The 24,251-nt window shown below is 38.8% G+C and overlaps 2 protein-coding genes and 7 non-coding genes across 9 annotated transcripts; 1 reads left to right on the plus strand and 8 right to left on the minus strand.

Annotated features, from left to right (window-relative positions):
* Positions 1-1,142: 1,142 nt before the first annotated feature.
* LOC149666197 (uncharacterized) lies at positions 1,143-3,406 on the plus strand. The gene is made up of 7 exons (XM_089841578.1): positions 1,143-1,527; positions 1,609-1,993; positions 2,220-2,304; positions 2,365-2,460; positions 2,552-2,713; positions 2,819-3,163; positions 3,395-3,406. Exons 1-7 carry the CDS (start codon positions 1,143-1,145, stop codon positions 3,404-3,406), a joined length of 1,470 nt encoding a protein of 489 aa, XP_089697704.1.
* Positions 3,407-8,961: 5,555 nt separating this feature from the next.
* TRNAP-UGG (transfer RNA proline (anticodon UGG)) lies at positions 8,962-9,033 on the minus strand. The gene has a single exon. It is a non-coding gene; the product is annotated as a tRNA-Pro (tRNA).
* A 404-nt stretch (positions 9,034-9,437) lies between these two features.
* TRNAP-CGG (transfer RNA proline (anticodon CGG)) lies at positions 9,438-9,509 on the minus strand. The gene has a single exon. It is a non-coding gene; the product is annotated as a tRNA-Pro (tRNA).
* Positions 9,510-10,074: 565 nt separating this feature from the next.
* TRNAP-UGG (transfer RNA proline (anticodon UGG)) lies at positions 10,075-10,146 on the minus strand. Its single transcript has one exon. It is a non-coding gene; the product is annotated as a tRNA-Pro (tRNA).
* A 404-nt stretch (positions 10,147-10,550) lies between these two features.
* On the minus strand, positions 10,551-10,622 carry TRNAP-CGG (transfer RNA proline (anticodon CGG)). The gene has a single exon. It is a non-coding gene; the product is annotated as a tRNA-Pro (tRNA).
* Positions 10,623-12,132: 1,510 nt separating this feature from the next.
* Positions 12,133-12,204, minus strand: TRNAP-UGG (transfer RNA proline (anticodon UGG)). The gene has a single exon. It is a non-coding gene; the product is annotated as a tRNA-Pro (tRNA).
* Positions 12,205-15,614: 3,410 nt separating this feature from the next.
* TRNAP-UGG (transfer RNA proline (anticodon UGG)) lies at positions 15,615-15,686 on the minus strand. The gene has a single exon. It is a non-coding gene; the product is annotated as a tRNA-Pro (tRNA).
* Positions 15,687-16,410: 724 nt separating this feature from the next.
* Positions 16,411-16,482, minus strand: TRNAP-CGG (transfer RNA proline (anticodon CGG)). The gene has a single exon. It is a non-coding gene; the product is annotated as a tRNA-Pro (tRNA).
* Positions 16,483-21,864: 5,382 nt separating this feature from the next.
* On the minus strand, positions 21,865-23,092 carry LOC149666205 (uncharacterized). Its single transcript, XM_089841579.1, has 3 exons — positions 22,993-23,092; positions 21,955-22,516; positions 21,865-21,874 (listed from the first exon to the last, which is right to left on the minus strand). The coding sequence occupies exons 2-3, from the start codon at positions 22,506-22,508 to the stop codon at positions 21,865-21,867; spliced, it is 564 nt and encodes a 187-aa protein (XP_089697705.1). The 5' UTR covers positions 22,509-22,516; positions 22,993-23,092.
* Between the last annotated feature and the right edge of the window lie 1,159 nt (positions 23,093-24,251).

Consider the following 24,251-nt stretch of genomic DNA (forward strand, 5'->3'; position numbering starts at 1 on the left):
TAAATATTGAACTTAAAAGAATGTTTTCTTCAACTGAGTGTTAAGGGACTGAAAAGTGGTCGGCGGACCGTTGAATTTGTTTTGAAAAAGTCACCCGACCCCCTCCCCCCACAATCATTGACGTCAGCAGCTGATGTAAAACGCGTCAAAAAGGAATTATTTCGTGATTGTTAAGCGGTTCCTCACTTCAGGTCAATCTCTCTTGTGATTGGTTGTGAGCCACCCCGCTCCGGCGTTTACCCAGGCCCCACTTCCGAGAGTTCGAGACCCCCAAATTCAACGGTCGGCTGACCTTTTTAATACCCTTTAAACGGTAAAGGACAAAAAAGGTAATGAAGAGTGTAGTTTTATAACTTGATAATTCTCTATAAATGCTCTCAGTCTCTTTACTCATTAAGCATGAATGACTGAAAGTAAAATGTTAACCATGGAAAAACTTCCACATTCATACAGTTGGTTCTTTGCTGTGGACGATCAGACAAACATTAATATTATTAAATGGATAATAAGCTAATAAGTCATATAGCAACAGTTTCATAACTTCAAAGCTGATGGTTAAGGGTATAGGCAATGTCGTTTAATACTTTAACAACGCAACAAGTAGTACAGACAGCGTCATAAATAAGTCGCTCATAAATGGGTGCTTATTTGTAACTTGATATTTTGCGAGTTAAAATTAAAGAAGCCAAGAGTATCCTATGTGAACTAATAAACTAAATTTCCGTACAAAAACAATAACTTGTAAAATTATAACAAGCTTCACTTTGGACCTGCTACACTCTGAAGTGCTTTTGGCGAATGCACGGAGTGCTTATTTTGGCGGACCCACAGTTGTGCACCCATATATTTTTCTAGGGGCCCGACAGATAACCATTCCCGGGGCCCGCAAAGTCTCTCGCCGGCCCTGCGTGCGAAAATGTAAATAAAGAGACAGGTAGCACCAACACCCGCACAAAAGAGATAGAGAATGAAGATAGCAAATATACACCCCAAGATACAGTAACAGCCACAGCCACAAACAACTTAGATGAGAAACAAACTTTTTTCAAATCGCTAAAGCGATCGGCGAAGGAAAAAGAAAAGAAAGAGTGATACGCTGCATTCTTGACGGTGGAAGTCATAATACATATATAAGAGTAGACATGTCCAAAACGTTGGGCCTAAAATTAATTAGCCAAGAACATTTAAACGTTGGTGCATTTCTTCATGATCCCGTAAGCACTAGAGTCAATAAAGTGGAATTGAAATTAAAAAGCCTTAGCGGAAACAAGTCCATCTCGATAGAAGCACTGGAAGTGCCTCGTATTTTCCCAACCGTTAAGCAAGTCCCCAATGAAAAGATTAAGAGAAAACTGAAAAGCAAAAATATAAAGCTATCCGAAGACTTCACATCTGAAGATCCACTCATCGAAGAATTGACGGTGCTTATAGGGGCAGATTATTATTGGGCAATTATGACAGGCAAACTAGAGCGTTTAACGCCATCACTAATGGCAATGGAGAGCATGTTTAGATGGGTTATTCACGGTCCAACAACAGAGATAACAACTGAAGAGATAATACCTCAAGAAAAAAGGGATACAAAAGGAATTTGTTAAATTAACATAGCTTGCACTCAGGAATCAGAGAAAACTAACGAAATCATACAAGACTTTTGGAAACTAGAAGCTTCGGGAGTTCAAACAGTAGAAGACCAAAATAGCAGCACAAAAGAAGAAGCTATGAAAACCTTCAGAGAAACTACAAACAGAGAAAATGGAAGATACCAAGATCAATTTCCCTTTAAAAAACAACACCCCGAAATCGAAAGCAACTATTTCATGTCAAGAAAAAGACTTTTTGGTCTTTTAAAAAGGCTGCAGAAAGAACCGTGTCTTTTAGCTCGTTACGCAAAAATCTTCGAAGACTACGAACAGAGCGGAATAATAGAAAGAGTTGCACCCAGAGAAAGGAAGAAGAAGGAACTATTTATTATATTCCACACCAAGGAGTGGTAAACGAAGAGAGAAACACCACAAAAGTAAGAATAGTTTTTGACGCATCATCTCATGAAGGAGAACAAGTATCTTTAAATCACTGTTTAGAAGAACTGCCCAATCTTAATCCAGATCTTTACGACATACTGTTAAAATTCAGAATAAAAAGAATCGCGCTAGTCGCGGACATTGAGAAGGCATACCTTCAAATTTCTATTGCCCCCAAGATCGCAATTGTATCAGGTTTCTATGGGTAGAGGATCCATTTGCAACCAGTCAAAATAATAGAGAAATAATCGAGTACCGCATGACCAGAGTTATGTTTGGGGTGAGCGCAAGTCCTTACCAATAATCAGCTACGATTTAACTTCATTTGGATAATTATAAGAACAAATACCCCTTATCATGCGAAATGTTGAAAAATGAGTTATATGTGGACGATTTAACTACCGTAGAGGATGACGAAACCTTATTATATCAAAAGGCAAGTGAGGCTCGAAAAATAATGGAAGATGCCATGATGAAATTAAGAAAATGGCAAACTAATTCCAAATTGCTAAGTACAATCATCAAAGATGAAAAAGGAACGATACTGCAAAAGAAGAAGACGAAAAAATGGAAGAATTAACATATTGAAAAGCGCTTCTAAAACACTGAAAGTTCTTGGATTGACTTGGATACCAGAGCAGGACAATTTCACCTTTAATGTTGAAAACATAACGAAGTTAATTCCAGAGGTGAAAAACACTAAGAGAGCAGTGCTTCAATTTTCAGCAAGACTTTTTGATCCCTTGGAAATATTATCCCCATTCATTATAAGGGTAAAGATTTTGTTTCAAAAGCTGTGTGTGGCAGGAATTGAATGGGACGAAGAACTACCTGAAGATGTAAAAAAAGACTGGAATAACTGGACCACCGAGTTGCCAAAAATAAAACAGGTTAAATTACCACGACACTGTCGAGCAGGATGGCCGAAAAACCAAATACAACAAGAACAGTCGCACGGGTTTTGTGATGCCAGGGAAGCTGCATATGGAGCCGCGATTTATGTAAGAATAATCCCAGAAAATGGTAAAATATCCACTCACCTATTAATGCCGAAGTCAAGAGTGGCCCCATTAAAGAAGTTATCTTTACCAAGATTAGAATTAATGGGAGCCTTATTAGCAGCGAGATTAATGAAAAAAGTAAACAAAATTTTTAACCTTCCAAGAAACCATTTTTTTGGTCTGATTCACAAAGCACCATATCCTGGATTCTGTAACCATCTTAACTCGAAAATCAAATTAAATTTACAATTAATCATTAAATTAACAACGAAATACCTTAAATTTACGCTATAAAGATAATAGTAGCCCTTTAAACTTAAACCTATCCCTTTAAAATAAACTGAAAAGAAATTCTTTCGTACAATATAGATGAGGAACTAGCCCCTCAATGTTGACACAGAACGTTCTAGAACTACCCTATACCCCTATATCCATAGTGCAAAATGAAATACCTAGCAACGAAAACTCTTTCCAAGAACCCAGAGAAATGTCACGCTGATTTAGACCCCAAGCAACAAGACCTTGAGTTACTATCCTGGTACCTGGCCCGAGAAACTTCTAGAACATTTTTTTTAACCCTTAAACTGACCAATCCGTATTTGGTCCCAAAACAAAAAGTTTTGCCTATTCGCTGTTAACATGAATCCGCCCGGCTACGTCATAAATATGGTCCACTATTCGCTAAACCGAAGTCAATCAACGTCATTGTCCGAGAAATCCTTGCGAGAAACTAGAAGTTATATATACGAAGTCCCTCCTGTCCCACCCTCAGTCGATTCCTGAACTGCTTAACGAAACCCTGTCGGCTCACCCTTAAGAAACCCTTAGAAGTCCGGAGTATTATTTTATATCGAAAGTTTTATTTTAATCATTTTGATACCTTTATTTTTCATCAATTTGAATCCCTAATGTTTCGGAAAATAAACTCGGAGATATTTTTTTAACCCCTAAGTTGAAGAAGAGAAGGAGCGCGAATGCGCGAGATATTAAAAGAAAAAAATTATAATTAACCCTTAAATCGCGAGAAAAGAAAAAAAATCATAATTATCTCATAACACGAGAAAGAAGAATATGGAAAAGGAGCAACTTGTCGTAAGAAATTAAAAAACTTGAAACTATTTTGATAAACTGACTTGAAACTATGGCTAAAGAACTTAGATTATGGTTAACGGATTGATTCATTTTCTTTAAAGTCTTAATTTTCTATTTTTGAATATTATTGTTTTTATTGCATAACTGCACGATTTTAACCCAAACACCCCTAAAATTTAAATTTGAAACTTAAAGGAGACATTCCATAGAGGTTATAAATTGCAAACCTCCCTTTTGATTTTTCTTTAATTTTTATTTTGACCCCTATAAAAGTGTGTGAAAATTTATGAATAATATTGAATATTATATTGAATATTCTAGAGGGCCGGTAGGCCCTTCTAGATAAGATCCCACACCCTCCCGTAATGTTAAATGAAAATTCACAGACTTTCGCCGATTTTCCCATTGGAATAACATGGGGTTTTTGGTGCTCCTGTACATCGAATCATTTAAAAACTACATGGAAGCTAGCTTTCGGAATACTTTTAAATTAACAAGTAACTATTCAAGGTGTGCCTTTTTCAAGTTTCATCAAATTTAATTAAGTCTAAGTATGTTAATTTAATTAAAAACGTAAGTACCTCAAAAGATTATTCTACAGCAGACGACGCTAATTGTTCGTTACTCTACAGTAGACGACGCTAATTTAACATTTCACCGCCTTGAAACTTTAACTTGATATTTTTCAATAAATATAACACTATATTTATTAAAAACTTCTCTGGCGGGTCTAATTTTCGTTTAATTATGTGTCTCGGTTGAAATTCTATACTTAAGGTACCTTTTTAATTTTTATTTTAGATGTTAGTTTCGACCAAGGCTTAAGTTGCCTTACTTAGGCCATGGATTTATAATAGAAGCTTACGCTTCATGGATATTTCCCTGTAGCCTTCAGTAAGGCATTTTGATTTTAAACACATTTATGTCACAAAAATTCGCGCGCGTGGGGACTGGGGGGCTGATGACGTAGAAATTGAGGCAAACGTTTTTCTTTAGGCGTGCGTGCGCGCGCACTATTCAAAATTAGAACTCGATCACGTGAAAAACTTCAACCCCCTCCCTCTGAATTTGCCTCAAATTCTACGTCACAAACGCGCGTGCCAGGCTGGTACTATTTCAGACGAGGAATAAATGTTGTGCGCGTTTTAAGGTGAGTGAAATATCCAGGAAGCGTAAGCTTTTATTATAAATCCATGCTTAGGCAGACTATTAAGTGAGTCTATGAAATGGGTGATTGTAAAAACTTGGATCAGTGTTGGAAATAAGGATTTTTTTAAAACTGGACCTGTGGCCTAGGTATTTTAATTAAAATAACTGGCCACGGTGCCACTCACTGTAAACGTACAAGGGCAGTGAACGCAATGTCATGGATAATTGCAATCGTAAAGTGGGCTGTAAAAGATACGGCTTTGATAGTTTAAAAATCGTGGCACGATGTTGGTTTTGAAGTTGACTATAAAGCTCGGGTTCTAAAACGAATTGTGAGCCGTATCATATAAGAATTAGTAGAAGTGTATAACCATTTTTAACCTCGTCCTAGAAGTGAAAAATTTCGCATTTCAGGCAAAAAATTGTTTTATAATAGATTAATACAAATGCAGACTGAAGGAACAGATATTCTACAGGGCCGGTAGGCCCTTGTAGATATGACTTGATACCCGTTTGTAATGCTAAACGAAAAAATCACCTTTTTAGGGTTAGCGTCCCATAGAAAAAGCATTACATTTTACCCGGTTTTTTGGGGAAATTGTCATAGGCGATACGGAAAAACTACAGCGAAGTTAGTTTTCGGAATACTTTCAAATTAACAAGCACTTACTAAATGAGAAACTTACCTGCTTAGTTTTTAAATAATTGAAGTCTAATTTTTGTAATTTAACTAATTAATTATGCCTCGAATTCCCTATTTCATAGCAGACGACAGTAAGAACGTTTATTTCATTGCAGCATAGCCCACTCGATCCGCGCTCCCGGACGCTGCGCTGCTCGAGCGCGAGCAGCTTGCGTCGTGACGCGCGTGATCGAGTGGGCTATGATAGCAGACGACAGTAAGGCAACGCTAATTATTTTTTTGATATTTCATCCGAGCTTTAACACCTTTATTTGGATATATAATGAAGTATAACGCCCTTTAAAACCAAAATTATTTTTATCAGGTCCAATTTTCGTCTAAAAAAGTAATTCAGGTAAATAATTACAGTTAATAGAGGTTTTAACCTCGTTTGAAGTAATTTTTCGACGTTCGTTTTGGCCAAGGCTTAAGTTGAATTTTGGTAAGTCTGTGTAATATACTCTTTATAGCGTCTTTTTTCGTCCTTTAAGATAATAAAAAAAGCTGATTTCCAGCTTTGTTTTGGAATTTGATATAGTCTGCTTCGTTTCATGCTAGAAACCTATCCTAAGTTCCTAACCCTACGTTTTACACTTTAAAATACTACTGGAAAGATGACAAAAAGTGTTTTCGCTTGGCAGTTAAGACGGTGGTGTTTACGTAAGCGCAGTTAATTCAACACTTCCATATGAGGTATACAGGCTTTTCATTATTTTTTAATTATATATTAATTTTACTTTGGCTATTCTCAGAGAGCATTCATATGTTAGAACGCAATTTCGGATTTTTGTGGTCTCCCAAGTCTCCAAAATTGTAAGTTTAACATTTTAGGGCAAATTATTATTATAATCAAGAATATTTATAGATCATCAAGGGTATAAATAGGCAACCTAAGACCCATTTGATTTATGATGTAATAGATCATGTTAGGTTTAGATACAGGGTTAAGCTTATGTTTGACTAGGTTGTTATGAGCGGCTAAATGTTCACCTGTTTTTGGAATTATCTAGTTTTATCAACTGAATATATTTCCCCTGTTTCAAAATTTTACTAAATTGGATTTGTTTTTACCCCTGATTATTGCTAATTATCTTGTTTATTGCCACAAATTTTCTAAAAAAAATGGTATTTTAGCTTCTTTCTACCCTAAAAAGAGGCGCTTTTTTAGCCATAATCAATGCACTTATTTAAGAAGTAAACAGTTCTACGAAATTAACTTTACGATTTTGAAAAGGCTATTAATTTTATTTAGTACTCACTAATATCTCGTGCCATCATTATCAATAATGTATGACAAACCAAAGATGATTTCGATTCATATTTTATTCAAAACCGCTAACTAATAGCATTTTTGGTTCCTTAGATAATAGGGACGGGAAATGACATTTTCAGCCTGTTAAGAGTTGACTACTGCCATAAGACTGAAGTGACAGATATTATACAAAAACGTCTTTGTTTGGACCAAGACCGAAAAAATCAACGATATGAGTGAGGTTTATCAATTGACTGAAGTTCAGATATTGAAATTTTTCTTTAAGTATTTTTAGTAGTTTAATCCTTAATCACTATTTAATTCAATTAACTGATTTTACTCTTAATCGATCTATTCCCTCTAAATTTATTCAAAAAATTGCATATCTCCGCTTTTTCAAGAACAATTCCATTTTACGAAAACATTTTATCATGAAATTAATTATTTTGAAGGGATTTCGTATCGATGTTCCTTAGCTTGTAAGCACCTTGACGGACATTGGTTTAAATGTTAGTGGCTTGAGAAATTTTAAAGTTTGCACCAAAAAATGTTTTTTCAATGGTTGCAATTTGTTGAGAAGACTGATATTCGATAAAATATGATTAAGAGTAATTTATTTTGCTCGGACTAATAAAATAATGTCGTTTATCAAAGGAAAAGGAACAACTTTTGTCCCATGTGGTTGCTTTTAGTAGGTAGCTCTCCTTTCATGGACTGGAAAAATATTATGTAAGAAAAGAAATAACCAAATGTTAGTGTAAAGATTCCATAAAAAGAAAAATTTCTCAGTACTGTTCAATGTCATTTTATATTCTTTTCAGCGGAATTAATAATTAATTTCATGATAAAATGTTTTCGGAAAATGGAATTGTTCTTGAAAAAGCGGAGATATGCAATTTTTTGAATAAATTTAGAGGGAATAGATTGATTAAGAGTAAAATCAGTTGATTGAATTAAATAGTGATTAAGGATTAAACTACTAAAAACACTTAAAGAAAAATTTCAATATCTGAACTTCAGTCAATTGATAAACCTCACTCATATAGTTGGTTTTTTCGGTCTTGGTCCAAACAAAGACGTTTTTGTATAATTTAAATAGTCGCTAAATTACTTCTGCAAAACTCGCGTCCGTCCGGGATTTGAACCCGGGACCACTCGCACCCAAAGCGAGTATCGTACCCCTAGACCAACGGGACTGTATGACACTGAAACATGCTTAACTCATAGGCCTATAATTTAACTAGTTGTATTTAAATAGTCGCTAAACTACTTCTGCAAAACTCGGGTCCGTCCGGGATTTGAACCCGGGACCACTCGCACCCAAATCGAGTATCATACCCCTAGACCAACGGACCATGTATGTAACTGAAACATGCTCAACTCATAGGACTACCCTGTCAATAGTTGCATTTAAATAGTCTCTAAATTATTTTTCAAAAACTCGGGGCTGTCCGGGATTTGAACCCGGGACCACTCACACCCGAAGCGAGTATCATACCCCTAGACCATCGGGCCATGTATTTAACTGAAACATGCTCAACTCGTAGGGTAAAATTTTACTAGTTGCATTAAAATAATCATTAAATCACTTCTGCAAAACTCGGGTCCGTCCGGGATTTGAACCCGGGACCACTCGCACCCAAAGCGAGTATCATACCCCTAGACCATCGGGCCATGTATGAAACTGAAACATGCTCGACTCAAAGACTACCATGTCAATAGTTGCATTTAAATAGTCACTAAATTTCTTCTGCAAAAATCGGGTCCGTCCGGGATTTGAACCCGGGACCACTCGCACCCAAAGCGAGTATCATACCCCTAGACCAACGGACCATGTATGAACCTGAAACATGCTCAACTCGTAGGACTACCCTGTCAATAGTTGCGATTAAATAGTCACTCAATTCCTTCTACAAAGACTAGGGTCCGTCCGGGATTTGAACGCGGGACCACTCACACCCGAAGCGAGAATCAAACCCCTAGACCAACGGACCAAGTATGAAAGTATAACATGCTCAACTCGTAGGGTACAATTTAACTAGTTGCATTTAAATAGTCACTAAATTACTTCTGCAAAACTCGGGTCCGTCCGGGATATGAACCCAGGACCACTCGCACCCAAAGCGAGTATCATACCCCTAGACCAACGGGACTGTATGACACTGAAACATACTAAACTCATAGGCCTAAAATTTTACTATTTGTGTTTAAATAGTCAATTACTTCTGCAAAAACTCGGGTCCGTCCGGGATTTGAACCCGTGACCACTCACACCCGAAGCGAGTATCATACCCCTAGACCAACGGACCATGTATGTAACTGAATCATGCTCAACTCATAGGACTACCCTGTCAATAGTTGCAATTAAATAGTCACTAAATTCCTTCTGGAAAAATCGGGTCCGTCCGGGATTTGAACCCGGGACCACTCACACCCGAAGCGAGTATCATACCCCTAGACCATCGGGCCATGTATGTAACTGAAACATGCTCGCCTCAAAGACTACCATGTCAATAGTTGCATTTAAATAGTCACTAAATTTCTTCTGCAAAAATCGGGTCCGTCCGTGATTTGAACCCGGGACCACTCGCACCCAAAGCGAGTATCATACCCCTAGACCATCGGGCCATGTATTTAACTGAAACATGCTCAACTCGTAGGGTAAAATTTTACTAGTTGCATTTAAATAATCATTAAATCACTTCTGCAAAACTCGGGTCCGTCCGGGATTTGAACCCGGGACCACTCGCACCCAAAGCGAGTATCATACCCCTAGACCATCGGGCCATGTATGAAACTGAAACATGCTCGACTCAAAGACTACCATGTCAATAGTTGCATTTAAATAGTCACTAAATTTCTTCTGCAAAAATCGGGTCCGTCCGGGATTTGAACCCGGGACCACTCGCACCCAAAGCGAGTATCATACCCCTAGACCAACGGACCATGTATGAACCTGAAACATGCTCAACTCGTAGGACTACCCTGTCAATAGTTGCGATTAAATAGTCACTCAATTCCTTCTACAAAGACTAGGGTCCGTCCGGGATTTGAACGCGGGACCACTCACACCCGAAGCGAGAATCAAACCCCTAGACCAACGGACCAAGTATGAAAGTATAACATGCTCAACTCGTAGGGTACAATTTAACTAGTTGCATTTAAATAGTCACTAAATTACTTCTGCAAAACTCGGGTCCGTCCGGGATATGAACCCAGGACCACTCGCACCCAAAGCGAGTATCATACCCCTAGACCAACGGGACTGTATGACACTGAAACATACTAAACTCATAGGCCTAAAATTTTACTATTTGTGTTTAAATAGTCAATTACTTCTGCAAAAACTCGGGTCCGTCCGGGATTTGAACCCGTGACCACTCACACCCGAAGCGAGTATCATACCCCTAGACCAACGGACCATGTATGTAACTGAATCATGCTCAACTCATAGGACTACCCTGTCAATAGTTGCAATTAAATAGTCACTAAATTCCTTCTGGAAAAATCGGGTCCGTCCGGGATTTGAACCCGGGACCACTCACACCCGAAGCGAGTATCATACCCCTAGACCATCGGGCCATGTATGTAACTGAAACATGCTCGCCTCAAAGACTACCATGTCAATAGTTGCATTTAAATAGTCACTAAATTTCTTCTGCAAAAATCGGGTCCGTCCGTGATTTGAACCCGGGACCACTCGCACCCAAAGCGAGTATCATACCCCTAGACCAACGGACCAAGTATGAAAGTATAACATGCTCAACTCGTAGGGTACAATTTAACTAGTTGCATTTAAATAGTCACTAAATTACTTCTGCAAAACTCGGGTCCGTCCGGGATATGAACCCAGGACCACTCGCACGCAAAGCGAGTATCATACCCCTAGACCAACGGGACTGTATGACACTGAAACATGCTAAACTCATAGGCCTACAATTTTACTATTTGTGTTTAAATAGTCAATTACTTCTGCAAAAACTCGGGTCCGTCCGGGATTTGAACCCGTGACCACTCACACCCGAAGCGAGTATCATACCCCCAGACCAACGGACCATGTATGTAACTGAATCATGCTCAACTCATAGGACTACCCTGTCAATAGTTGCAATTAAATAGTCACTAAATTCCTTCTGCAAAAATCGGGTCCGTCCGGGATTTGAACCCGGGACCACTAGCACTGAACGCGAGTATCATACCCCTCGATCATGCATGTAGCCGAAACATGCTCGATTCATAGGACTACCCTGTCAATATTTGCATTTAAATAGTCTCTAAATTATTTTTCAAAAACTCGGGGCTGTCCGGGATTTGAACCCGGGACCACTCACACCCGAAGCGAGTATCATACCCCTAGACCATCGGGCCATGTATGTAACTGAAACATGCTCAACTCGTAGGGTACAATTTAACTAGTTGCATTTAAATAGTCACTAAATTACTTCTGCAAAACTCGGGTCCGTCCGGGATTTGAACCCGGGACCACTAGCACCCAAAGCGAGTATCATACCCCTAGACCATCGGGCCATGTATGTAACTGAAACATGCTCGACTCAAAGACTACCATGTCAATAGTTGCATTTAAATAGTCACTAAATTTCTTCTGCAAAAATCGGGTCCGTCTGGGATTTGAACCCGGGACCACTCGCACCCAAAGCGAGTATCATACCCCTAGACCAACGGGCCATGTATGTAACTGAAACATGCTCAACTCGTAGGGTACAATTTAACTAGTTGCATTTAAATAGTCACTAAATTACTTCTGCAAAACTCGGGTCCGTCCGGGATATGAACCCAGGACTACTCGCACCCAAAGCGAGTATCATACCCCTAGACCATCGGGCCATGTATGAAACTGAAACATGCTCGACTCAAAGACTACCATGTCAATAGTTGCATTTAAATAGTCACTAAATTTCTTCTGCAAAAATCGGGTCCGTCCGGGATTTGAACCCGGGACCACTCGCACCCAAAGCGAGTATCATACCCCTAGACCAACGGACCATGTATGAACCTGAAACATGCTCAACTCGTAGGACTACCCTGTCAATAGTTGCGATTAAATAGTCACTCAATTCCTTCTACAAAGACTAGGGTCCGTCCGGGATTTGAACGCGGGACCACTCACACCCGAAGCGAGAATCAAACCCCTAGACCAACGGACCAAGTATGAAAGTATAACATGCTCAACTCGTAGGGTACAATTTAACTAGTTGCATTTAAATAGTCACTAAATTACTTCTGCAAAACTCGGGTCCGTCCGGGATATGAACCCGTGACCACTCACACCCGAAGCGAGTATCATACCCCTAGACCAACGGACCATGAGTGTAACTTAATCATGCTCAACTCATAGGACTACCCTGTCAATAGTTGCATTTAAATAGTCTCTAAATTATTTTTCGAAAACTCGGGGCTGTCCGGGATTTGAACCCGGGATTACTCACACCCGAAGCGAGTATCATACCCCTAGAACAACGGGACTGTATGACACTGAAACATGCTAAACTCATAGGCGTACAATTTTACTATTTGTGTTTAAATAGTCAATTACTTCTGCAAAAACTCGGTTCCGTCCGGGATTTGAACCCGTGACCACTCACACCCGAAGCGAGTATCATACCCCTAGACCAACGGACCATGCATGTAACTGAATCATGCTCAACTCATAGGACTACCCTGTCAATAGTTGCAATTAAATAGTCACTAAATTCCTTCTGCAAAAATCGGGTCCGTCCGGGATTTGAACCCGGGACCACTCACACCCGAAGCGAGTATCATGCCCCTAGAGCAACGGACCATGTATGTAACTGAAACATGCTCAACTCATAGGACTACCCTGTCAATAGTTGCAATTAAATAGTCACTAAATTCCTTCTGCAAAAATCGGGTCCGTCCGGGATTTGAACCCGGGACCACTCGCACTTAAAGCGAGAATCATACCCCTCGATCATGTATGTAGCTGAAACATGCTCGATTCATAGGACTACCCTGTCAATAGTTGCATTTAAATAGTCTCTAAATTATTTTTCAAAAACTCGGGGCTGTCCGGGATTTGAACCCGGGACCACTCACACCCGAAGCGAGTATCATACCCCTAGACCATCGGGCCATGTATGTAACTGTAACATGCTCAACTCGTAAGGTACAATTTTACTAGTTGCATTTAAATAGTCATTAAATCACTTCTGCGAAACTCGGGTCCGTCCGGGATTTGAACCCGGGACCACTCGCACCCAAAGCGAGTATCATACCCCTAGACCATCGGGCCATGTATGTAACTGAAACATGCTCAACTCGTAGGGTACAATTTAACTAGTTGCATTTAAATAGTCACTAAATTACTTCTGCAAAACTCGGGTCCGTCCGGGATTTGAACCCGGGACCACTAGCACCCAAAGCGAGTATCATACCCCTAGACCAACGGACCATGCATGTAACTGAATCATGCTCAACTCATAGGACTACCCTGTCAATAGTTGCAATTAAATAGTCACTAAATTCCTTCTGCAAAAATCGGGTCCGTCCGGGATTTGAACCCGGGACCACTCACACCCGAAGCGAGTATCATGCCCCTAGAGCAACGGACCATGTATGTAACTGAAACATGCTCAACTCATAGGACTACCCTGTCAATAGTTGCAATTAAATAGTCACTAAATTCCTTCTGCAAAAATCGGGTCCGTCCGGGATTTGAACCCGGGACCACTCGCACTTAAAGCGAGAATCATACCCCTCGATCATGTATGTAGCTGAAACATGCTCGATTCATAGGACTACCCTGTCAATAGTTGCATTTAAATAGTCTCTAAATTATTTTTCAAAAACTCGGGGCTGTCCGGGATTTGAACCCGGGACCACTCACACCCGAAGCGAGTATCATACCCCTAGACCATCGGGCCATGTATGTAACTGTAACATGCTCAACTCGTAAGGTATAATTTTACTAGTTGCATTTAAATAGTCATTAAATCACTTCTGCGAAACTCGGGTCCGTCCGGGATTTGAACCCGGGACCACTCGCACCCAAAGCGAGTATCATACCCCTAGACCATCGGGCCATGTATGTAACTGAAACATGCTCAACTCGTAGGGTACAATTTAACTAGTTGCATTTAAATAGTCACTAAATTACTTCTGCAAAACTCGGGTCCGTCCGGGATTTGAACCCGGGACCACTAGCACCCAAAGCGAGTATCATACCCCTAGACCATCGGGCCATGTATGTAACTGAAACATGCTCGACTCAAAGACTACCATGTCAATAGTTGCAATTAAATAGTCACTAAATTCCTTCTGCAAAAATCGGGTCCGTCCGGGATTTGAACCCGGGACCACTCACACCCGAAGCGAGTATCATGCCCCTAGAGCAACGGACCATGTATGTAACTGAAACATGCTCAACTCATAGGACTACCCTGTCAATAGTTGCAATTAAATAGTCACTAAATTCCTTCTGCAAAAATCGGGTCCGTCCGGGATTTGAACCCGGGACCACTCGCACTTAAAGCGAGAATCATACCCCTCGATCATGTATGTAGCTGAAACATGCTCGATTCATAGGACTACCCTGTCAATAGTTGCATTTAAATAGTCTCTAAATTATTTTTCAAAAACTCGGGGCTGTCCGGGATTTGAACCCGGGACCACTCACACCCGAAGCGAGTATCATACCCCTAGACCATCGGGCCATGTATGTAACTGTAACATGCTCAACTCGTAAGGTACAATTTTACTAGTTGCATTTAAATAGTCATTAAATCACTTCTGCGAAACTCGGGTCCGTCCGGGATTTGAACCCGGGACCACTCGCACCCAAAGCGAGTATCATACCCCTAGACCATCGGGCCATGTATGTAACTGAAACATGCTCAACTCGTAGGGTACAATTTAACTAGTTGCATTTAAATAGTCACTAAATTACTTCTGCAAAACTCGGGTCCGTCCGGGATTTGAACCCGGGACCACTAGCACCCAAAGCGAGTATCATACCCCTAGACCATCGGGCCATGTATGTAACTGAAACATGCTCGACTCAAAGACTACCATGTCAATAGTTGCATTTAAATAGTCACTAAATTTCTTCTGCAAAAATCGGGTCCGTCTGGGATTTGAACCCGGGACCACTCGCACCCAAAGCGAGTATCATACCCCTAGACCAACGGGCCATGTATGTAACTGAAACATGCTCAACTCGTAGGGTACAATTTAACTAGTTGCATTTAAATAGTCACTAAATTACTTCTGCAAAACTCGGGTCCGTCCGGGATATGAACCCAGGACTACTCGCACCCAAAGCGAGTATCATACCCCTAGACCATCGGGCCTTGTATGAAACTGAAACATGCTCGACTCAAAGACTACCATGTCAATAGTTGCATTTAAATAGTCACTAAATTTCTTCTGCAAAAATCGGGTCCGTCCGGGATTTGAACCCGGGACCACTCGCACCCAAAGCGAGTATCATACCCCTAGACCAACGGACCATGTATGAACCTGAAACATGCTCAACTCGTAGGACTACCCTGTCAATAGTTGCGATTAAATAGTCACTCAATTCCTTCTACAAAGACTAGGGTCCGTCCGGGATTTGAACGCGGGACCACTCACACCCGAAGCGAGAATCAAACCCCTAGACCAACGGACCAAGTATGAAAGTATAACATGCTCAACTCGTAGGGTACAATTTAACTAGTTGCATTTAAATAGTCACTAAATTACTTCTGCAAAACTCGGGTCCGTCCGGGATATGAACCCGTGACCACTCACACCCGAAGCGAGTATCATACCCCTAGACCAACGGACCATGAGTGTAACTGAATCATGCTCAACTCATAGGACTACCCTGTCAATAGTTGCATTTAAATAGTCTCTAAATTATTTTTCGAAAACTCGGGGCTGTCCGGGATTTGAACCCGGGATTACTCACACCCGAAGCGAGTATCATACCCCTAGAACAACGGGACTGTATGACACTGAAACATGCTAAACTCATAGGCGTACAATTTTACTATTTGTGTTTAAATAGTCAATTACTTCTGCAAAAACTCGGGTCCGTCCGGGATTTGAACCCGTGACCACTAACACCCGAAGCGAGTATCATACCCCTAGACCAACGGACCATGCATGTAACTGAATCATGCTCAACTCATAGGACTACCCTGTCAATAGTTGCAATTAAATAGTCACTAAATTCCTTCTGCAAAAATCGGGTCCGTCCGGGATTTGAACCCGGGACCACTCACACCCGAAGCGAGTATCATACCCCTAGAGCAACGGACCATGTATGTAACTGAAACATGCTCAACTCATAGGACTACCCTGTCAATAGTTGCAATTAAATAGTCACTAAATTCCTTCTGCAAAAATCGGGTCCGTCCGGGATTTGAACCCGGGACCACTCGCACTTAAAGCGAGAATCATACCCCTCGATCATGTATGTAGCTGAAACATGCTCGATTCATAGGACTACCCTGTCAATAGTTGCATTTAAATAGTCTCTAAATTATTTTTCAAAAACTCGGGGCTGTCCGGGATTTGAACCCGGGACCACTCACACCCGAAGCGAGTATCATACCCCTAGACCATCGGGCCATGTATGTAACTGTAACATGCTCAACTCGTAAGGTACAATTTTACTAGTTGCATTTAAATAGTCATTAAATCACTTCTGCGAAACTCGGGTCCGTCCGGGATTTGAACCCGGGACCACTCGCACCCAAAGCGGGTATCATACCCCTAGACCAACGGGACTGTATGACACTGAAACATGCTAAACTCATAGGCCTATAATTTAACTAGTTGTATTCTACAGGGCCGGAAGGCCCTTGTAGATATGACTTGATACCCGTTTGTAATGCTAAACGAAAAAATCACCTTTTTAGGGTTAGCGTCCCATAGAAAAAGCATTACATTTTACCCGGTTTTTTGGGGAAATTGTCATAGGCGATACGGAAAAACTACAGCGAAGTTAGTTTTCGGAATACTTTCAAATTAACAAGCACTTACTAAATGAGAAACTTACCTGCTTAGTTTTTAAATAATTGAAGTCTAATTTTTGTAATTTAACTAATTACTTATGCCTCGAATTCCCTATTTCATAGCAGACGACAGTAAGAACGTTTATTTCATTGCAGCATAGCCCACTCGATCCGCGCTCCCGGACGCTGCGCTGCTCGAGCGCGAGCAGCTTGCGTCGTGACGCGCGTGATCGAGTGGGCTATGATAGCAGACGACAGTAAGGCAACGCTAATTATTTTTTTGATATTTCATCCGAGCTTTAACACCTTTATTTGGATATATAATGAAGTATAACGCCCTTTAAAACCAAAATTATTTTTATCAGGTCCAATTTTCGTCTAAAAAAGTAATTCAGGTAAATAATTACAGTTAATAGAGGTTTTAACCTCGTTTGAAGTAATTTTTCGACGTTCGTTTTGGCCAAGGCTTAAGTTGAATTTTGGTAAGTCTGTGTAATATACTCTTTATAGCGTCTTTTTTCGTCCTTTAAGATTATAAAAAAAGCTGATTTCCAGCTTTGTTTTGGAATTTGATATAGTCTGCTTCGTTTCATGCTAGAAACCTATCCTAAGTTCCTAACCCTACGTTTTACACTTTAAAATACTACTGAAAAGATGACAAAAAGTGTTTTCGCTTGGCAGTTAAGACGGTGGTGTTTACGTAAGCGCAGTTAATTCAACACTTCCATATGAGGTATACAGGCTTTTCATTATTTTTTAATTATATATTAATTTTACTTTGGCTATTCTCAGAGAGCATTCATATGTTAGAACGCAATTTCGGATTTTTGTGGTCTCCCAAGTCTCCAAAATTGTAAGTTTAACATTTTAGGGCAAATTATTATTATAATCAAGAATATTTATAGATCATCAAGGGTATAAATAGGCAACCTAAGACCCATTTGATTTATGATGTAATAGATCATGTTAGGTTTAGATACAGGGTTAAGCTTATGTTTGGCTAGGTTGTTATGAGCGGCTAAATGTTCACCTGTTTTTGGAATTATCAAGTTTTATCAACTGAATATATTTCCCCTGTTTCAAAATTTTACTAAATTGGATTTGTTTTTACCCCTGATTATTGCTAATTATCTTGTTTATTGCCACAAATTTTCTAAAAAAAATGGTATTTTAGCTTCTTTCTACCCTAAAAAGAGGCGCTTTTTTAGCCATAATCAATGCACTTATTTAAGAAGTAAACAGTTCTACGAAATTAACTTTACGATTTTGAAAAGGCTATTAATTTTATTTAGTACTCACTAATATCTCGTGCCATCATTATCAATAATGTATGACAAACCAAAGATGATTTCGATTCATATTTTATTCAAAACCGCTAACTAATAGCATTTTTGGTTCCTTAGATAATAGGGACGGGAAATGACATTTTCAGCCTGTTAAGAGTTGACTACTGCCATAAGACTGAAGTGACAGATATTATACAAAAACGTCTTTGTTTGGACCAAGACCGAAAAAATCAACGATATGAGTGAGGTTTATCAATTGACTGAAGTTCAGATATTGAAATTTTTCTTTAAGTATTTTTAGTAGTTTAATCCTTAATCACTATTTAATTCAATTAACTGATTTTACTCTTAATCGATCTATTCCCTCTAAATTTATTCAAAAAATTGCATATCTCCGCTTTTTCAAGAACAATTCCATTTTACGAAAACATTTTATCATGAAATTAATTATTTTGAAGGGATTTCGTATCGATGTTCCTTAGCTTGTAAGCACCTTGACGGACATTGGTTTAAATGTTAGTGGCTTGAGAAATTTTAAAGTTTGCACCAAAAAATGTTTTTTCAATGGTTGCAATTTGTGGAGAAGACTGATATTCGATAAAATATGATTAAGAGTAATTTATTTTGCTCGGACTAATAAAATAATGTCGTTTATCAAAGGAAAAGGAACAACTTTTGTCCCATGTGGTTGCTTTTAGTAGGTAGCTCTCCTTTCATGGACTGGAAAAATATTATGTAAGAAAAGAAACAACCAAATGTTAGTGTAAAGATTCCATAAAAAGAAAAATTTCTCAGTACTGTTCAATGTCATTTTATATTCTTTTCAGCGGAATTAATACATAAATCACTTCACTCTAAACGAGTTATGATATAAAATTTTGCAATCATCCGTGCTTGCAGTGTATGGGTGCTCTTCTTAGAAATTCAGTAGAATATTTCAAATATTAATTATTGATCCCTCTAAACGTACTCCCTTCAAAATAATTAATTTCATGATAAAATGTTTTCGGAAAATGGAATTGTTCTTGAAAAAGCGGAGATATGCAATTTTTTGAATAAATTTAGAGGGAATAGATCGATTAAGAGTAAAATCAGTTGATTGAATTAAATAGTGATTAAGGATTAAACTACTAAAAACACTTAAAGAAAAATTTCAATATCTGAACTTCAGTCAATTGATAAACCTCACTCGTATCGTTGATTTTTTCGGTCTTGGTCCAAACAAAGACGTTTTTGTATAATATAAAAAGGACTTGGTTTGCCCAAGCCTAAAAAACAAAACGATAAGAGTTTTTCCAGTTGATTGAAGCGCGGATATTTTATTTTTCTATATAATTTTAAAGACAATCCTTATTTTACTACTCTTTAGAATTTAATTCAATCTCCTGATTTTACTGGTAATGGATTTATTTTCTATAAATGAATTGAAATAATAAATTTCGCATCACGGAAGGACATAGTCGAAATTATTACTCTAAGGAGACAAGGATGGACATGGAATCGGTCCGTGACAATTTGGTCTCGCCGATTTGGTCTCGGGACAAATGGGTCTCGTGACAAATGGGTCTCGGGACAATTGGGTCTCGGGACAATTGGGTCTCGGGACAATTGGGTCTCGGGACAATTGGGTCTCGGGACAGTTGGGTCTCGGGACAGTTGGGTCTCGGGACAAATGGGTCTCGGGACAAATGGGTCTCGGGACAAATGGGTCTCGGGACAAATGGGTCTCGGGACAAATGGGTCTCGAGATAATTGGGTCTCGGGACAAATGGGTCTCGGGACCTAATCCAACTCAACCTTGTTTGGAGGTAAGATGATTATTAATACGAGTATAAAAAGCCCGCCTCTTACCACGAACAATTTATTAGGAATAATAGAAATATCTGGAAAAGGTTTCAGAAATTAATAGGAGAATATTTTGGAAAAGGTGGCAGCTAATTAATAGAATATTTTGGAAAAGGTGGCAGCTAATTAATAGGAGAATATTTTGGAAAAGGTGGCAGCTAATTAGTAGGAGAATGTTTTGGAAAAGGTGGCAGCTAATTAATAGGAGAATGTTTTGGAAAAGTTGGCAGCTAATTAATAGGATAATATTTTGGAAAAGGTGGCAGCTTATTAATAGAATAATATTTTGGAAAAGGTGGCAGCTAATTAATAGGAGAATATTTTGGAAAAGGTGGCAGCTAATTAGTAGCAGAATGTTTTGGAAAAGGTGGCAGCTATTTAATAGGAGAATATTTTGGAAAAGGTGGCAGCTAATTAGTAGGAGAATGTTTTGGAAAAGGTGGCACCTAATTAATAGGAGAGTATTTAGGAAAAGGTGGCAACTAATTAGTAGGATAATGTTTTGAAAAGGTGGCAGCTAATTAATAGGAGAATATTTTGTTCAAGTAGAGGTGCTCGTTACACGTATTCACGATATCAGGAGCAGATGACAAAGGAGTCTCGGACGCTAGCTTCCACAATATAGAGGGCAATGGGACCCGCGTACGTCACAGCTGTAGCGGTATCGTTTGCCATAGAGGCGCTATCAGACATTATAGCAGACGATGCTTTTGGTGGATTATATCTGGCAGCAAAGTCTGCTGGGAATTTTTTTTTGTAATAACGGACTAACGGTGGCTACTGAGGTTCGTCCCATCCGATCGCGACATAAATATACAAAATATAATTACTTTATTCAAACAGCTGTAACCGTTGGTATTAAGATAAGACTACATTTTGTGACTTTAAACCTACTAAATAGGGTCAAATTAAGTCCAAACTAGCAGAGAACCCCAGGTAAGCCAAGGCTTAATTAACAATTTGTGCCCACTGGAATGATTGGGGTCGGGTTTTCAAAAGATAAAAGCAAGGTTTTAAAAGATGCCGAAACACAATGTTATATATGTGTTTTAGGGCCAAAATATTCCGTATTTTGGCTACAAGAGGTTGGAAACGAAATCACTGTCTCTTACTTTTTGAGCTTTAAAAGATCGTGAGTGATTTCTTTTCCCAACCTCTTGTAGCTATCATTTAATTCAAGAAGAAATTTAGAAAAAATTAACTGAAACACATTTTAGTTTTTTAATAGTGTACATACGGTACTAGCTGGGCTTTTCATTATCAATTTTAGCCTAAAAAAAAGATTAAAAAGCCGTTGAAATCCAATTTTTAACTCTAATACTCGTTAAGCCTTGGCTAATTATAAGCAGACGATACGTATTTTTAAAGAGAGGCTCCAGACGCGATTTCCCAGACCTCCTTTCGAGACTTTGCAGCCACGCTATTGGTTGGAAAATAAAGCTCAAATTTCCTACGAGAGGTGGCACTGGCGTAATGATTTTGGTTAATAACCGTGACGTTCGCGGATCCCATTGCCCTCTACATTATGGAAGCTAGCGTCCGAGACTCCTTTGTCATCTGCTCCTGGTAATTCCAAGATATTGACATACTGAAACGTGTCATTAAATGTTCTACCATTTCGTTCATGTTCCCCCAAAGTATACTCTGTGGGTAGAAGCAAATCTAGTTGTTGCGCGCAAAACAAATTTAATTTATGTTCACTTCTCGTGATATCAGTCAGAGCCTCGGTGGCAGGTATTTGATTTGCATTAGCATTTCTACAAAGGTCTTCAACGTTCTCAACTATGTCACCAATATCATTTGCAATATTACTGGCTATGGATCGTGGGAGTAAATACTTTTCTCTAATTTTTGAAAGTGTCAACGCCAAATTCTTCCTCAAGTTTACTAAATAATCATCAGAATTTGGCGCTTCCATTTGATTTGCACCATTATCTAACTCTTCGACCTGTTCTTCTCCAGGATTGAAAGGTACTTTTACGTTACCAACTTCAGAATTTTCATACTCTCTCAAATAATTTTTGTGATTACGCTGAACGTGACTTTTATAAGAGTTGTAATTTGTGTAAGATATACCGCAGTTTCCCAAATTGCATTTTATTTTCAAATTCGGATCATGTATGTGTAGGTTGCGATAATGCGCTAGTAGTTTGTTGAAAGATGGTCTTTTTGTCCCGCATATTGAACACTGATACATTCTTAGTTCTGAACAAAAGCCAAAATAAACATCTGATAAACCTTGGCTGCGTTAAGAGACACTTATCAAAGAAACGAGGCTCCATATAATTATGTGTAATTGGTATAGCCTTTAGATGCTTTGATACATGTCACTAAACGCAACTAGAAAAGAATCTGTGATCAACCGGAAATTATTTTAAGTCAAGGGTTCAGAGAAAATTCCTTTATTGATTCTTAGCTTAACCTCAAAATAATAAATTTATCTCAAAACAAAACTAATCACATTAATTAGGCCTAAATCAAGTTTATGCTAACTCTAAAATTTTCATTTCACCCTCGTTTAAAAAATTAAAGCTACAAAATTATATTTCGAAATTCAACCTTACTTAAAAAAACATTAAAAAAATAAACTTTAGAGTAGAAGGAACTGTAACCGTTTATGACAATTTCTTAATATCAAATGTCAAAAATGAAAGTAAAAAAAATATTTTAAAAATAATTACCATTTCCTTGTTAATGAGTGTCGCAAGTCACATTAACCCTTGATTATGACTTTATCCCTTTAGGGATTGTTGATTGCATAAGTTTTGTTACAATAAAATCAAAAGGTAAATTTCCCTATGTATGAAGTAAAAACACTTTTGTTGATTAAAAAACCCAAAAAAATGCCGATCCCGTTGTTTGGGACTAAGCGTCTTGTTACTGGCGCCCTCTTTTGGTTTAAAAAAACTTTGAACACGTTGCTTTGGGCCTAACGCCTCAATGCTTTGCTGGAGCCCCCGTGCTGTACCGTATACGACACGGGGTTCCAGTAAATACGGCCCGTACCAGGGAGGAATAGCTAAGAGCAAAAATGCCGCTCGTGTTTTTCGGCCTCATGTTGCTTAAGCCTTTGCGGAGGGAGCTTCATCACAATAGTATTGTTACCAGTGTTAATTAATACTATTTTAAACTATACCGCTGGTCACTAATATTATTGTGTAAGCTTAACTTTTGTAATATTAAAATAAATTATGTAATAAAATGGTTTGAAACAGAATCTCACCTTGAAATTCTACTGTGCTCTTCCAAATTTCTTCTTTGTTCAGTCTTAAGTTTTTAACCTTTGTTAATTAGAATTAACAAAGTGTCGCGGTAAAAAGCACGCAATCGATGACCGTGTGTCTATGTACAATCTCTTTTACTATTTATACAACCGACCGTGATTAACTGACGCGGACTTAAATTACGATTTCCGTTAGTAATTAAAAGAGCGCGAACACAAGCCGCCCCAAATCACGAACAGCAAAAGTCAGCAATGGCGCCCAATACCAAAATGATCCCTAAACAAGACTAAAGTGACTGAAATTTATTTTCCTTACTCTGTTTGACTCCAACGGGGGGAGTCAAACTGTTGTGAAGCCTATTTCCTACCCACCTGCCCTGACCCCCATTAACCCGTTTAAATTTAACTTCCCCCCGCATATGCTTTTTATGACTTAAATACCCAAAATGGAATTCTTACAACCAAGAAAATAAAAAACAAGTTGGGAAAACCAAAATATTACCTCTCCGAGTCAAGAGGTCTACTACTACAAACTTATTTACCTAGATAAGGAATTATTTCACTTTTTTGAAGTAAAAATTTATGAAATATTGAAGCAGTATTCCAAACATAGCGAATGTACAGTAAAGCAGACGACATTTTACATCCAATATGGATAAATCCTGGACACATGGAGATCAGTCAGAAAAGAACAGGAAATGAAGTCTACGCTTCAGC

The sequence above is a fragment of the Phalangium opilio genome, unplaced genomic scaffold (genome assembly GCF_054372755.1).
Source record: "Phalangium opilio isolate 3A_F unplaced genomic scaffold, DU_Popi_V2 ptg000060l_1, whole genome shotgun sequence".
NCBI classification, from domain to species: Eukaryota; Metazoa; Arthropoda; class Arachnida; order Opiliones; family Phalangiidae; genus Phalangium; species Phalangium opilio.